Source organism: Lipotes vexillifer, unplaced genomic scaffold (genome assembly GCF_000442215.2).
Source record: "Lipotes vexillifer unplaced genomic scaffold, Lipotes_vexillifer_v1.1 scaffold691, whole genome shotgun sequence".
Lineage (NCBI taxonomy): Eukaryota > Metazoa > Chordata > Mammalia > Artiodactyla > Lipotidae > Lipotes > Lipotes vexillifer.
In genome coordinates, this window is record NW_006788040.1 from 655,756 (window position 1) to 672,068 (window position 16,313).

Consider the following 16,313-nt stretch of genomic DNA (forward strand, 5'->3'; position numbering starts at 1 on the left):
AAAAAAAAAAAAAATTAAAAAATTAAAAAGTGGCAGGAACTTTTTTACAGCCATGTAACCTCTCTGATAAAGCTGAGATTTAGTCTCTAAAATGGAGGTAATAAAATGCTGTTCTTGAGATAATCAGTGCTGAATAACTGGCATGTAGGAGGACCTCGATAAGCAGTGAGTGGCCAGAGCTCCTTCTTCCTGGGTATTGTCAAGGCCCCAGATAAAGTCTTTTTCCAAATTTCCACATTTTTCTTAACCCAGGCATCTAGATTCTTTAAGGTATCTGTTTGAAGAATTGGGCCCTTAAGATCTCTTTCTGATGGATTGAGAAATCTCTGTTGGCAGCTGTGATTCTTATTGCAAAGAAGGAAACATATTTATGGGAAGATAGGAGTTGGGAGAAAATTACTTAAGGATGGAACTAGTATTTGCTTTAATAAGTCATTATTTTTTAAAATTTGGATTACAAAGTTAGTGCAGAACCACTGCAGAAAGTTTGGAAAATAAAAAATTCCCCTACCCTCTGATTGTTCCTATTTGGATATATTTCCTTTTCATTATTTGTTTTTATAGCAGTTTAGAGTGATTTACACAATTGATGTCATACTGTGGCGTGAGTTTCTAGGCCATTTCATTTAACATTTTGAAAATAGGAATTGACTATGTTGTACGGTCTTTGTTGCTGATACTAAGTGGCATTATAACAGGCCACAGAGAGGTTCCCCATTGCTTCTCCAACCTCCTCTGGTTACTCCCCTCCCTGCTTACATCCCAGCCACGCTGACCTTCTTGGCAGTTCCCTAACACATCATGCTCATTCCTGCCTCAGGGCCTTTGCACCACCTCCTCCTTCTGCCTCTAAAGCGCTTCCCTGGTTCTTTGTGTGGCCAGCTCCTTCTCATCTTTCATACCCCCAGTCCACCTATCACATCCTCATATAGAGCCGCCTCTGACCACCATGCATCCATAGCCACTCCTCAGTTTTTGACTCCATCACCCTATTTTCTCCTTAGAGGGAAAAAATAACTTTATAGTGTCATCACCTGAAATATTTATTTATTTGCTTACTTGTTTATTGTCTCCCTCTCTCAAAAGACTGTAAGCTCCGTGAGGGCAGACACTTTGTCTGTCTTGCTCATCACCGATTTCCCAGAGGCTGACACAGTGCCTGTCGCATAGTTAGAGCTCCAGAAATACGTATTGAATAAAGGGGAGGGTGGTTAGATGGTTGGATATGTGGCTGGGTGGGTAGCTGAGTGGGTGGCAGGGGTGGTGGATGGATAGGTAAGTGGATATGTGGGTGGGTAAGTCTTACTGACCATTCCCCAGTTCCACATTTAGAGTGTTCCCCATGGTATTTTTAATTGCTCTGGGAAAGTGAGCAATGCAGATGGCAGGGAAATGGGACAAACATGTCTCTTGGGAAAGCGTCTCCTGCCCGGGGCCATCAGCTGGGGGCCCAGGCCTGGGCAGTCGTTCAGGCTCTTGCTGAGGGTGGGAGGTGGTGAGATTCTCCGAGGTGTTCTTGGGCGCCCGCCCACCACCCACCCTGGACCTCACCACCCTCCTCCTGCTCTGTCCCCTGCACAGTGGGCCGGAAGCAGTTCATGCGCTTCGAGTCGGCCAGCCACGCGGCAGAGGCCCTGGGCTGCGAGTACGAGGAGCTGAACACGGCCACCTTCAAGCACCACCTGCGGCAGATCATCCAGTGCATGACGTCTGGGCCGAGCCCCCGGGGCCAGGAGGATGAGGGGGCCAGCTCAGGTACCGCGCTGCTGCCTCTCTGGGTGGGCTGCGTCCCTGCGGGGCTGGCCCCTTGGGACACACCAGCACCCTCTCACTGTCCATCGAGGATTTCCTGAGGGTCTGCGGTGTGCAGACCTTCTAGGTGGAGGGGAAGCCACTCCCCTGGAAATGGACTTGGCTCCTTCTGACGCCGCGCTTATGGTCAGCTAGTTAGCTCTGCCCAGAGGTCAAAGGCTGCTGAAACCCAGGAGGGGGCCCTATGTTGCAAAGAGGGGACGCTGTGGATGGTGCCAAGGGACCAACGCGCTTCCAGTGGATGTTGTATTTGCTGAGCCCCTACGCTGTAGGCAGAAGACTCATCTTCCAGTTTGAGGAACAGAAATAAGGCCAGGATGGTTGGCCCAGCTGGGAGGGCAGTAGATAAGGTTGGAGAGCTCAGTGGGGTCAGCTGACACAATAGTCTGTAAACTAGGGGTTTTCTGCTCAGACCAAGGGAAGCCATGGAGGCACACAGGCAGGGGAATGGCATGGTTTGTTGTACTCTTCATGAAGCTTATCCTGGAGGAAGATCAGGGAATGAGTGGGAATGGGTACAAGTCACCTTGGTGAGGTGATGGAGGTGGGAGCAGATGGGATGAGGTGGACCAGTTCAAGGTCTAGTTTACAGTTAGAGCTGATGGCATTGGCCCTAGGTGGAAGCAGGGGGCCAGGACACCTAGGACTTTTCGCCTGAGCAGCAGAAGGAATGGGGGTGCTTGAAAAGACCCGGGGGAAAAACAGGAGCTTTGTACTGCACCTGCTAGAGTGAGGTCTGCTGAGTCCCAGGTCTGCAGCCTCTGCAGCCAGATGCTTTGGCTGCAGAAGGTGAGGGCAGAGGGACCCCTTGGAGCCCCAGGGTTTGCTGAAAACTCTCTTAAGGGAAGCTCTTCCAGAGACCACAGAGTCTGGGCTTAGTGGGTAGCACTGTTTGGAAGTGTGGTTTTGGGGTCCTTCTCTTAGAGGCCCCTTGGATCCCCGTGGCTGCTCTACCTGCCAGGGACTTCAGCTTGTTGGCTGATGTCACCGAGACTCCACTGCCTTCCAGGTCTGTGGTCTGGTGTAAGCTGGGGTCTGCTTAATGGTTACACCTCCTCTCGGACACAGGCACACACATACTGGCACACAAACATACCATGCACAGGCATGCACACGCATGCATGTGCGCGCATCATCACATGTACACAGTGCACATATGCATACATACACACACATACAAGCACAGATGCGTGCACACGCTGCTTGGTGAAGCTGAGTCACCCTCTCAGGCTGAGGTCTCAAGGGTAGACGTTAAGCAGGCAGGGGACTGGCAAGCTAATGAGAGATGCTGGGAGGCTGTGGGTTGCCTAGCAACGGCCCAGGTTGGGGGCAGATTTAAAGCAGGGACGGGAAATGCTTTGGGGTTGCAGTGGGCTGCCTGGAATGTACAAGCAGAACTGTTTCTCTAGACACTAGTGTGTGCAGATTTGGAAATTGTGTTTCCAGTTCTGTGGATGGAAGCAAAACCTAAGTGTCAATATTTGTGATCTGAGCCCTCCACTCCTTATCCCACTTTGCTCAGTGACCCCTAATCAAGGCTGGCTGTTCTAATGGGGCCAGTGTGTGTATTTATACAAAATTGGGGCTGCCATTATAATAATTTTCTAAGCTTTTTTTATACCTTCTAACACTATAGGCAGGCACTTTTCCATCTCATTCAGTATTCTTCTAGACCTGACTTTAAGTTTTCCTTTGTATGGATGGACTACAAATTATCTAACCCATTTCCTATTGTTGGATGTTCAGGTTGTCTTAAAAAAGTGATTTTATTTTGCCAATTTAAGCAACAATTGAGAGAACATACATACTTAGAAATCTTTGTTTCTCTGAATTATTTCATTAGAATAAAATCCTAAGAGTGAAGTTAAGTCCAAGTATATGAACATGTTATGGCTTCTACTATAAAATTGCCAAGTTTCCCTCTAGAAAGAGGGAACAACAGATATTTACTGAGTAACTACTACGTGTCAGGAACTGGGGATTTGGAGCCAGCAAACCCAGAGGTAGCCCTCACCCTCAGGGCGCTCCCTGCCTGGGTGGCGGGGCAGGGGAGACGCAGATTAACGAAATAACCACAAAGTGCAGGTGTGCTGTGGGCAGTGCTGTAAAATCAGGGTAGATCTGTCCTCCTGTGTCCGGTTTACTTCACTTAGCATGACGTCCTCCAAGTTCATCCGTGTTGTAGCAAATGGCAGGATTTCCTCCTTTTTTTTTTTTTTTTTTTTTACTATTGAATAATATACTACTCACGTCAGAAATCTCAAAAAGTCAAACTCATAGAGGCAGAGAGTAGAATGGTGGTTACCAGGGCAGTGGAGGGAGGGGGAAGTGGGACATTTTGATCAAAGGGCACATAGTTTTATTTATGCAAGATGAATAAATCCTAGAGGGTAGATGAATAAAATGATCAGTAGCTGAATATCTACTGTACAGCAAAGTCCCTGTAATTAACAATACCATATTCTATACTTAAAAATTTGTTAATCTTATGTTAAAAGTTCCTATCTCGCACACGCGTGCACACACACACACACACACAAAGAGGGAGGGAAGAAACTTTTAGAGGTGATGGTTATGTTTGTGGTGTGTTTATGGTGATGGTGTCATGGGTGTATACTTCAAACTCATCAGGATGTATACATTAAAAAATGTACAGGTTTTTTGGTATGTCAGTCATGACTTCAGTGTGAAAAATAAATAAAATTTTCAAAAAAGCAAGGTAGACTTGGGAATTGGCTTAATGGGGCGGTGGTGGTGGTCAAGGCAGGCTTCCCTGAGGAGGTGACGTTGGGTGGAGCCCTGAGGGTTGAGCAGGAGATCACAGTGGAGGTTAGGGAGGTAGGGCCAGGTTACACAGGACCCTGGAAGACTTGGTAGGACCCTTGAACTTGGTCCTAAGAACGTAAGTAATTTCAGCAGTAGGGGGACGTGTGTGTGCGCGGTGGGGGAAGATGCGCTAAGGCCAGTAGTGATGGCATTGGAGCGACGACCTCGGCCCCAGACAAGGTCCTGACCACGGGATGCCAACCCGCCCCTCTTCCCCACTGTAGGGCTCAAGATGACAGGAGTGGAGTGTGTGGAGGGCATGGCCTCGGGCCTGTACCAAGAGGTCTTTGCCGCCGTGGTCTCGCTCATCAACAGGTAATGGCAACCTTCTCCCGGTTACAGAGGCGGCCTGTTTGCAGTGTATGAACGAGCCCAAACCCTGGGAGTCCAGGGAGTTTAGCAGAGTGGGGTTTTGTTGAGCTGGAGAGGGGCTTGTTGAGCCGTGTCTTATGGTGCTGGGTTTAAATTCCGCCTTGGCCACCCGTGGGCTGTGTGACATCGGTGAATCAGTTCACCTCTCTGATCTCTCCTTCTGCATCTGTAAAAATGGCTCTTTCCTTCAGGGTCACTGTAAGGATTAAAAGAAATCAATAAAAAATTAAACAATAAAGTAAAAAAGAAATAGTGTCTGTAAACAGCTCTTCCTAATCGTGATCATAAAATACTGCAGGTATCTGCAGGTAGTACTGCCGGGAGCCTCTGTCTTCTACCGTGGTGAGTGCTGCTCTGAGCCCCGGGAAATCTTTAAGCAGTTCCAGTGCAGCCAAACCAGAGCTGGGGCAAGGGCTTCCCTCCCTCCTCTGTGAAAGCAGGAGGCTTCTGACATCCTGTTAAGGGGATGAGGCTGGTGTGTAGCAACAGTGCAGGTGGGGTTCTCCACAGACACAGACAGAATCGGCCCCCTCTCGTGCTGCTGGAGTAATTAGCCTCTGAGACCACAGACACATTATCTAGAAACCAGGGGGATCATGCGTGCTTAGGGGAAGAAGTATGTATTGGTGAACTGCCAGTGGAGGGCGGCTGCTTCCTGGTTGGTTCTGGGAGCCTGCCTCCATAAAATGGGTGTATTGGTGATAACGATACTCACTATCCTTACGTTTATGAGCACCTAGCAGGTGTCTGGCTTTCCGAACATTAACTGATTTAATCTTCATGCATGTCTATGTTGGTGGCTGATCTTATCGGCCCCATTTTACAGATGGAAAACCTCAGCAAATAACAGCAACGAGCTCAGGTTCAGGCTAAGGGCCCTCCAAAGTGTATAGCTGGTCACGCTAATGATAATAATAGCAGAAAACACTTACCGCTTTACCACGTTCAGAGCCGTGGATGTCTTATCACCTCCAACCCTCCCAACAGCCTTCTAAGTTCATCTCCATCATTAGCCCTTTCACAGCTGAGTTTCAGAGAGGTCAGGCAAGTCTCCTAAGACACACGGCCCCTCCGTGGCTGAGCGAGGGTTGGAGCCCACGTGTGACTTTCTCCAGAGTCTCTTAACTCCTGCTTTTTGATGTGAATAATCCCTTCTCTGTCCCCGATAGATTTGTCAAGAGGCTCCAAGGAGGTGATGGCTTGAGAGATCTTTGTAAACTGAGGCAGGCACTGAACAAAATTGTTTTTCTGTAGCAGCGTGTCACTAAGCAAGAAAAGGAGACTCTAGTCCTAACTTTATAGCCAGTTTGTGGTGCGACCTTAAGCAAGTCATTTCTCCACTCTGGGCCTGGTAGAGAGAGCACGTTTCCTGAAGGCCTGCAGTGTCCATGGAGGCACTTTCCATACTTCAACTCCTTCTCTTCTTACTGCAGCCCCTGGGGTCGTCCTATTCATCCCTACCACCATTTAACAGTGGGGGAAACCCATGCTCAGAGAGGTTAAGTAACTTTCCCAAGGTCACACAGCCTGCAAGTGGTGAGATCTGCTGGATCTGCAGACCCGCCCAGCGTGCTGCTCTGGTTTCTCCATCTCTGTGATGCAGGGGTGTGGGAGGCTTGGACCAGCAGGGTTTTAAGAGTCCATGTCCTCTCGGGGCCCCTCTCCTTTCCCCCCAGATCCTTCTCCTCCCACCACCTCTCCATGGCCTCCATCATGGTGGTGGACTCTCCAGGCTTTCAGAACCCCCGGCACCAGGGCAAAGACCGGGCCGCCACCTTTGAGGAGCTGTGCCACAATTACGCTCACGAGCGCTTGCAGCTGCTTTTCTACCAGCGGACCTTTGTCTCAACGCTGGAGCGATTCCGGGAGGTATGGCTGGGCTGGGGCGGGGCCTTCGCAGGGGCTCAGTGAGGGCGTGAGGCTGGGCGGGGCAGGGGAGGGGGTGGTCATCTGGTCCTCCGGTAGGCTTTAGCTTCATCCTGTCTGGTCCGTCGATGATTTAAACCCAAACTCCAGGCCTGGCTCCTGGGCCTCTGCTGCTCCCCTGTCTCCCTCTACAGCCCAGTCTCCAGCTACGACCCCCACGCCTTACAGTCCAGAACTTGGGGTTCCCCAGGCCTCGCTCCCACGGCTATCCCTCGTTTGTACTGACCTCTTCCTCCTCGCCCACATACCCAAGCTGAATCCTCCTCCAACAGTTAGTTTGCATCTTCCCTGTGGAAAGCCCTTTGTGCCCAGTTGTGGGTGAAAATAGTGGGTTTGCACACCTTTTGGATCATAATGTGGGAGCATCTAGGAAAGGTGAAGGTGCAGTTCCCTTTCTAGGAGGCCCCCCGGAGAAACTCTGTATATGTGAACCAGGAAACCTGTACAGGCACATCCCTGCCTGCCCTCCTTTACTTATACTTAAAAAAATTTTTTTGAACTATAACATTTACACAAATAAGTGCCTGAATCAGAAGTGTACAGCTTAGTGAATTTGTCCAACCATGCACACTCATTGCAGCTACCACCCAGGATAAAAGGAGAGAATATCGCCAGCACCCCAGATGCCCCCTAGCATCTGCTCCCTCCTTCCTCCCTGAAGGGGACCCCTTTGGCTCCAGCAGGTGCTAATGGCAAAATATGAGAAATGATCATATTGTTTATTAGTAGGATAATGGGTAGTAAAATTATGGTCATTTTTTTGGTTGGAGCCCACACAGCAGTAAACATGAAAACATCAATATGAATAAATCTTAAACACATGGCATTGCTGAGACCTGGGATATCACCGTAACTCTGTCACTTATTGGCTGTGTGGCCTTAGGAAAGTCACTCACCCTCTCTGAAACTCAGTTTCATCACATGTAAAATAGAAATAACAGTATTCCTGTATCAGTTACCATTTCCCACAATAATTCTGCATAATAAACTATCCCAACACGTAGTAGTTTAAAAAATAACCTTTTGTTATTGCTCGCAGGTCTCTGGATTGCCTAGGTAGCTCTTCTGGTCTTGGCTGGGAGAGCATGTGCCTGTGGTCAGAGGCAGGTTGGGTAGGTGGCTCTTGGCTGGCTCTCCCCTGTGTCTGGAGGTCAGCTGGCCATGAGCTGATCCAGGCAGCCCTTTGGCTAGGATGACTCACCTGTGCTCCAGGAGTGCCCTGTCCTCCAGCAGGTTAGCTCAGGCTGTTCTCATGGCGCTGGGCAGGGGTCCAAGAGAGCGAGCAGGAGTGCTTAGGGCCCCTTGGGACCGAGACTTGAAACTGGCAACGTCACCTCTGCTGTAATCAGTTGGTTACAGCAAGTCCAAGGCTGAGCCCTGACTCACGGGGTGGGGAAATGGCGTCCACTTCTTGATGGGAGAAACTTCCATATCTGTACCGAGAGTGTGGATCCAGGGAAGGGGAGAGGTGGCGGTTATTTTCACAATCACTTTTACCGTACTGCTTAAAGGGGCTGTTTGGAGCATTTGATGAAGTGGGATAGAGAAATGCATAATGTGTATTAGGCATTCCACATATAGTAGCAGCCATCATATTTTTTGGTCCCATAATATTTCACTTATTTCTGATGATCAGAGTAAAACATGTTTTTTATTTAAAAACTGGAAAGTGCGTATAAGTGTCAAGAAGCAGAAAACACAATCTCTTCTGGCCCCACCACCCAGAGGCAACCACTGTTACCACTGTCTGTATCTTATACCAGCCATTTTTCCATATATGTTCTTCTCTACAGATTTCCCATCCATCTGTACACACGAGTTTATAGTCTTTTTCCTCATAGCATTATGTTATTCACATTTCCTCACTCCATTCACAGCTCTTAGTAAGGATGCATGTTTGTGGTTATGTCTGATTCTGTCTGAACTCTCTTTTGGCCATCTGAGTTATTTCCATGTTTATGCTGTTATAAACAGCACTGTGATGAACATCTTTGAGCATAGCATTATCTGGATATTTCTGGTTACTTTTATATGCCAACTCTTATTATCTATAGTTTGTTTTGCTCCATCCAGCACTTATTAGGTGCTCAGTAAATATTAGAAAAGTTTGCCCTGGATTATCAATTCCTGATAAAGCTCTCACCATGATTGCTGACCACCCTGAGGATGAACAGTATTAGGATGTTATTGGGATGCTGGTCTATGTCGTTTCTTCTCACACAAAGGCTAAGGGGTGATGATAAAAAACAAAAAGAACCCTATTAAAAATGGGCAAAAGAATTAAATAGATATTTCTCCAAAGAAGATATACAGATGGTCCCTAAACACACGAAAAGATGTTCCGCATCACTAGTTCAGGGAAATGCAAATCAAAACCACATTGAGATACCATTTCACACCCACTAGACTAAAATGAGTAAGAAGTGTTGGGGAGGATGTAGAGAAGCTGGAACCCTTGTGCACAATAAAAATGGTGCAGCTGCTGTGGAATACAGTATGGTGTTTTCTCAAAAGATTAAAAATAGAACTACCATTTGATCCAGCAATTCCACTTCTGGGTATCTACCCAAAAGAATTTTAAGCAAGGTCTCGAAGAGATATCTGTATGCCTGTGTTCACAGCAGTATCGTTTGTAATAGCAAAGGTAGAAGCAGCCCGGGTGCCCCTCAGTGGATGAATATGGATAAAGAAATGGGATCTCTTCACACAAGGGGCTATTATTCAACCATAAAAAGGAAGGAAATTCCGGCGCATGCTACGACTGCTTGAACCTTGAGGACATTATGCTAAGTGTGCAATAACCCAGTCACAAAAGGACAAATCCTGTACGATTCTCTTCATACAAGATATTTATAGTAGTCAGATTCATAGACACAGAAATAGAGAGAGGGAAGTGGGAAGTTGGTGTTTAATGGGTGCAGTTTCAGTTTTGCAAGGTAAGAAACGTTTTGGAGATGGATGGTGGTGACACACAACGGTGTGAATGTACTTTACACCAGTGAACTGTGCACTTAAAAATGATTTAAATGTTAAATTTTATGCCACGTCTACTCTTACCACAATTAAAAAATAATAATAATAAATGGCCAAGGTGTGACAATGGAAGTCCTCACTTTTCTTTGCTCCTTCAGAAGTTTCTTCCCCTTCAGCTCATGGAAGGAGCTAATGCTGAACTTCTGTGACTTTCTAGGAAGATGTTCCTGTGCAGTTTGACCTCCCAGAGCCGTCCCTGGGGACCACGGTGGCTGCTGTGGATCAGAGTCCTTCGCAGGTAACATGGCCTCTCAGATACCGCACGGCCTTTTTAGAAATCCTGGCAGGTTTGAGCCTTTGAGCTACTAGATCTCGAAACTGCCGCACCTAGCATGGCCCGGGGATTGTTAAAAACACTGACGCCTGGGACCCACTCCCTGATTCTGCGTTGATTGGTCTGGGGGGTGTGGCCTGGGCCAAGAATATTGAAATCCCATCAGGTTGAGAATCTGAGTCTGCGTCTTAGAACGCACCCACAACTGGACTGTGGTCTGAGCTGAGGGGAGTCCAGGGCCGGTGCCCAGTGGTCTCCAGCCACTGTCACCTGGAAAGATCGGGTGTTCAGAGGAAGGTGCTGTGCCCAGCAGAGACTGGGACAGTAGGGGCCCTTGGGGGATGGAGAGTGGGGCGATGGTGGATCCAGGCCCTTGAGCTTCTTGGAGGCAGACAGGCTTTAGTTTGGGGGATACCTGAGTCGTTATCTCCCTTTCCCCAGCCCCAGAACCCACTGTGCTGACCCCAGATCTACACCTATGCTCAACCGTCTCCCAGAGCTGCCCTCGGCCATTGCGCATCTTGGTGTGAAAGTGCTTGGGCCATGGAACTTGCTGGGCTCCGGTCCAATCTTGGTGACCTCGGGCACGTCACTTAACCTCTCCAAGCCTCAGCTTCATCGTCACCCAAGTGGGAACGATAGATGGTATCCCCTGGGTTGTCGTGAACGCCCGTGGTATCTGGCACGTAAAGCCCCTGCAGGGTGTGTGGCACACAGTAGGTGTCCCGCAGGTTGCGTTTCTCCTGCACTTGGACACCTTGTCCTGGTCCCTGGGCTTCTCTGGGCTCACAGCAGGCTGTACCTGCCCCTGCAAAGCTCTCTCAGTCTGTGAGCCCAGCCAGCCCGTCACACCTGCTGCTACTTCTTGCTGGCACCTCTTGGCTGGTTCCCCGTCCCTGTCCTGCTTCCTCACCTGGGAGGGGCAGGCCTGAAGGGACCACCCGGGCAGTGCAAGGAGGGAAGGACCATGGCATCCCTGGGACCCCTGGGCAGTGGCTGGAACAGCTACCTTCTGGGGATGGGCTGACTGTAGGTTTCAACCCCAGCAAATAAGGCCAAGGTGAAGCTTCAGGATACCTGGGATCCAGGTCCACTTCTGCCCCTGGGCCTCTCCATGTGACCCTGGACGTGTCCCTTCCCCTCTCTGGACCCCTCTCAGCGGGGTGTGGACTAATATTCCTGAATTAGGGTGACCAGCTGTGCTGATTTGCCAGGGACTTTGCTGGCCTCAGCACTGAAATCCTTACGTCCTGGGAAGCCCCTGGACCCAGGCACACTGGGACCATTGGCCATCATATGCATCACATTCCCACTTTAACCACTTGGCACCATTTTCAGATGTGTCAGCCCACTGTGGGCCCTCGGATAAGTCCCGTAGACTCTCCGGGCCTCTTTCAGTTTCCCGTATGCAAAGCTTCAGGGTCGCCTGCATGGTCTCTTGACGCTGGGAGCTAGATTTAGAATTCCGCATCTGTGCCCCTGAACCAACTTCACCTTCTCTAAGACATGCTTTGGGAACTTTCCTTTTTTCCCTCAAGATTTTAGTTTAAAAAAATACAAAGACTTCTAAGAGGAAGTGATGCAGATGGGATTAATCCTTTCATGTTTGGCTGTGCACGAATAGACCAGCTGCCTGTGTGGAGCCAGAGATGTGTAGTTTATAGAGTGCTTGCCCTTATTAAACCCTCACGACAGCCCTCGGAGGAAAGTATTACCACTCTCCATCTTGCAAAAGAGGAAAAATGAGGCTCAGAGAGGTGCAGTTAAGTTGCCCAAGGTCACCCTGGAAATGAAGACAGGCAGGATCTGGACCCCTGGTAACCAAGAGGCTGTTAGTTTTGTGGCTTCGACACTGAGAGTCTTGCAGTGAGTGGGAGTGTGGGGTGTAGGGAGTGTGGATCTAGGCCTGTGATGCCTGGGAGGCAGGTGCCCCCAACTCCCACGGGTGGGAAGGGAAACCCGGGCCTGGCCTCCCCGTTAGGGGATCAGGACTCCTCAGTGTATCCTGATCTCCTGCCAGGTCCGCTTGCCAGCCGGAGGAGGTGCTGAGGACGCCAGGGGCCTCTTCTGGCTCCTGGATGAGGAGGTCCGGGTGGAGGGCTCCGGGGACAGCGTGGTGCTCGAGCGCCTCTGTGCTGCCTTTGAGAAGAAAGGCGCTGAAGGTGAGGGAGTGCGTCAGGGGCGGGGTGCTGAGTCCAGCCTGGGGTTAGGATCTGTCTTTGTCAAAGCCCCGACGAGGCCTGCACAGCAGGATGGGGGAGTCTGAGTGCAGAAACGTCTGTGCATGTGCCTGGGTGTGCTTTCATTCATTTGTGTGTTCATTCGTTCATGTATTCCTCAAGTGTCCTGAGCAGCTGCCGTGTGCTGGGTACCATTCTATATGGCAACAAATGCACTGATGGGATCCATATCCTTGCTGGGGGGGAGTCAGGGACAGGGGGAGATGACAGGCTAACACATAAGCACATGTGTGGCCGCTGAGCCTGAGATGGCAGGCTGGGGTTTGGTGGTGGGCAACAGGCAGCCTCATTTCTCTGGGAGCCGGGGGCCCTCAGGGGGAGAGGTGTGCATGTAAATCTGACAGCAGGGAGCACAGTACAGGACAAGGCAGGAGATGTCATCTGGGCTCAGACCTCAAGCCCTTGCACGCCTCACAGAAAACATTGGTCTTAACCCAAGAGAAATGAGAAGCCATGAAGGATTCTAGGCAGCGGGGGGTATTCATGTCCTAGGAAGTTCACCCAGACTGCAGTGTGGAGACACGATAGGAAGGAGGCCAGGGAGGTAAGAGTGGAGCTGCCTTCCCCGGGGAGGTGGGCAGACTATGGAGGTACCGAGCAGGCAGCGTCCCCAGCACTGGGTGATGGGCTGGATTGGCAGGAGGAAAAGTGCGAGGCGAGATGAACACTTCGAGCTGGGACAGTGAGATCAGAGACCACAGGGTTTGGCACGTGTAAGCCTCAAGTTCCAGTCAGGCTATTCGTACTTTCACCAACGTGGCACCGAACAAATCTCATGTAGTCTTGAACAATGGGGTTGGAGCTCGCCTTGGCCTCCCTTTCACCAGAATTTCCACTGCTGTGATTGGGTGAGAGGATGTACCTGAGGAGCTTTGTCATCAGCGGCCAGGTGTGATGTCATTGATGAGGCCGAGGCTGTTGATGCAGCGAAGGCTGTTGATGCATCCCTGTCGATCCACGGGTTGGAGGAATGCCATCCGCACTCCACGCAGGGCCCGTGCTCTGAGCTTTGTGCAGCCTCTGGTAGAATTCTCTCACGTATTTGGAGGTCGATATTCTTACCCCCCAGGATGAGGAAAGTGAGCTCCAGAGAGAGGCTTGTAGAGACGCTTGTCTGAAATCACGCAGAGGGTGAGTGTCAGAAGGCAGATTCAACACAGGCCTTGTCTGGATCTAAACCTCTGTGATCCCCCCTCACCTGGACAGCCCCAGGCGTGTAAGAAGACAAATACACTCTGAGGTCTTTTAGGTGTTAAGTGACATGGTGGTCAGGATGTGGGCTAATTCATTCACTGGTTCATTCAACAGATATTTCAGGAGCACCTAAAATGTGGCCACTGCCCTAGGCCAGGAAATACATCTGTGAACAAAACAAAAATCTCCACCCCAAGGGACTGACATTCTAGCAGAGGAGATGTATGATAAAGCAAAAAAAAAAAAAAAAAAAATCTGTAAGATGTTGAGGACCACAGTTCTGGTTTAGATCACTAAAGGAATGAGGGTTGGCAGTGAAAATGGCCAGGGATTCAGCCCTGGGACGTTCCAAGGTCAAGGGGCCAGGGACGAAGCTCGAGTCCAGCAAAGGCGGCCGGGGAGGGGTGGCCGGGGCTGGAGGAGGGGAGTGGGAGGATGTGGCACTCTGGAAGCCGCAGGAGGAGGGGCGGACCGACCGAGTTGAATGCTCCTGAAAGGTCGAGTGAGGCGTGGCTGAGGAGTGGCGCTGACTTAGCCTGCGTGGAGGTCACTGACCATCAAGACAAGTACGACTCCAGTGGGAGCGTTGGGGGTGACCGTCTGACTGGAGTGGCTTATGAGAAATTGGGAGGAAGAGTTGGAGAAAGACGTGTGACAGCTCTCAGTGCCGCTGGGCTGGGGCCTCTGTCCAGGATACACCGCCAGCGCTCCTGCGCTGGATTTGCTGACAGCAGCAGAAACAGCAGTACCACCTGCTGGCTCCAGCCGCTCTCCCTGGACTGTGCCCAGAGCATTAATACCCCGATGGCTCCTGGAGAGCTTGGGTCTGCGACGAATTGCCCAGGGCTGACTCCTCCCCCAGGCAAGAGGGGCAGTGCCTGGGGCCCGCGGTACTCTTAGCGGCCCGTGAAAGTCTTTTGATTTCTGTTAAAAGTAGAAGAAAAAATGAACGTTTAGGTTAAGTACATTGTTTTAAGTATATGTTATGGACGGAATTGTATTCCCCCCACAAAAAAATTTATATATCGAATTCCTAACCCCTAGCACCCCAGAATTTGACTTTATATAGATACAGGGTCTTCAAAGAGGTAATAACGGTTCAATAAGGTCATTGAGGTGGGTCCTAATTTCATATGACTGGTCCTTAGGAGAAGAGATTAGGACACAGACATGCACAGAGGAAAGATGCAGGGAGAAGGCAGCCATCTCCAAGCCAAGGAGAGAGGCCTCAATGAAACCAACCCTGCTGACAACCCCTTGATCTTGGACTTCCAGCCTCCAGCCTCCAGAACTGTGGGAAAATTAATTTCTGTTGTTTAAGCCAGCCAGTCTGCGGTCCTTTGTTATGGCAGCTGTAGGAAGCGAATATAATACACTTATATATTACTAATATTAATCTATTTGCTTTTATACCAACAGTCGTGAAATGTAATTTTGTGTGTATGTATTTGTATATACACATATATATACACACACACAATGCACATCTATTTATATCTATCTATATCTATGTATATGGAAAGAGAGCGAGGAAGGGGCTCAAGAAAGCAAAGTGCCTGGGGCCCGGGGAAGTCATAGCGCAGCCCTGGGCTGCCTCCCCGGGTTGCGGAGGGGGCCCTAGTGCTCCATGTGATGCTGCCAACGGTCATCTTCGTTCCTGAAGGTCACCTCTTTTCTGAGGTACGTCCGCCTCTGCCAGCCAGTGAACGGGGATGGAGGGGCAGATGAAACTGCTATTTGTGGAGCTCTTAGTCTGAGCTGGGCATTGTGTGCTCCACTATGCCCCACCTCCCGGGGGCATCTGGGGCCTTGGAGAAGCCATGTGGCTGGCTGGGGCCCCGTAGGCACAGAGAACAGAGCTGGCGCTGCGCCCAGGAGGCCCCACTCGGAGAGCCAGCCAGACCCCTGACCCTTCTCCAGGCTATGAAAGGAGCCTCTGTCTGCAGGAAATGTCTCCAGGGTTCTGGAATGGTTTTTATTTTTCCTGGGGACGGTAGACCCCCAGGAAGCCAGGAGGCAGATCTGTTAAAAGCCCACCCAGGCTTTGGACCCCAGAGACCTGGGTTGGACCCCTGCTCCACTAGTTAGTTGCAATGCGTGTGAGTTCTGGGAAATCGCCTCCCTCTCCCGTCTGTAAGATGGTGATAACCCTGGGGGCTGGTGTGAGAACGGAGGAGCTTGTGTGCACCTAGAAGCGTTTGTACGTGCTCCCTCAGCTCCCTGCGCGAGGGCTCCTCCTCAGAGGCCTCCCTGACCCCTGTCTGTAGCTGTCCCCTCTTCAGCCACGTTGTCCCATCACAAGATGCCCTGCTTATTTCTTTCAGGGCCCCTTTTGGGCTCTGGGATGTTTGGTGACCCGTTTGCTTTGCTTGCTTCTTGTCAATCCCCCGACCACCCTGTACGCCCCGAGGGTGCGGGGTGCCCCTGTCTTGTTCTCTGCTGTCTCCCCAGTGCCTGGAGCATAGCAGGGCCCGCGTGGATACCTGCCGTCTCCCCTTCCCCACCCCTCGCTTGCTCTGCTCCAGTCACACTGGTGATCCAGAATCGAATGAAATGGAGTCCTCGAATGGAATGTTTTCGTCCTGATGTTTCGGCTAAAGACACAGAGAGTAGGGTCAGAAGTGGAAAGTGTCGTG

At 50.3% G+C, this 16,313-nt stretch overlaps 1 protein-coding gene across 1 annotated transcript in view; it reads left to right on the forward strand.

Moving 5' to 3' along the window:
* MYO18B (myosin XVIIIB) overlaps positions 1 to 16,313 on the forward strand; it is a 227,650-nt gene that overhangs the window by 52,995 nt on the left and 158,342 nt on the right. Inside the window, exons 12-16 of the mRNA XM_007461210.1 lie at positions 1,582 to 1,755; positions 4,863 to 4,953; positions 6,687 to 6,879; positions 10,127 to 10,207; positions 12,264 to 12,405. Coding sequence (XP_007461272.1) covers positions 1,582 to 1,755; positions 4,863 to 4,953; positions 6,687 to 6,879; positions 10,127 to 10,207; positions 12,264 to 12,405 — 681 coding nt within the window. The remainder of the gene's footprint in view (positions 1 to 1,581; positions 1,756 to 4,862; positions 4,954 to 6,686; positions 6,880 to 10,126; positions 10,208 to 12,263; positions 12,406 to 16,313) is intronic.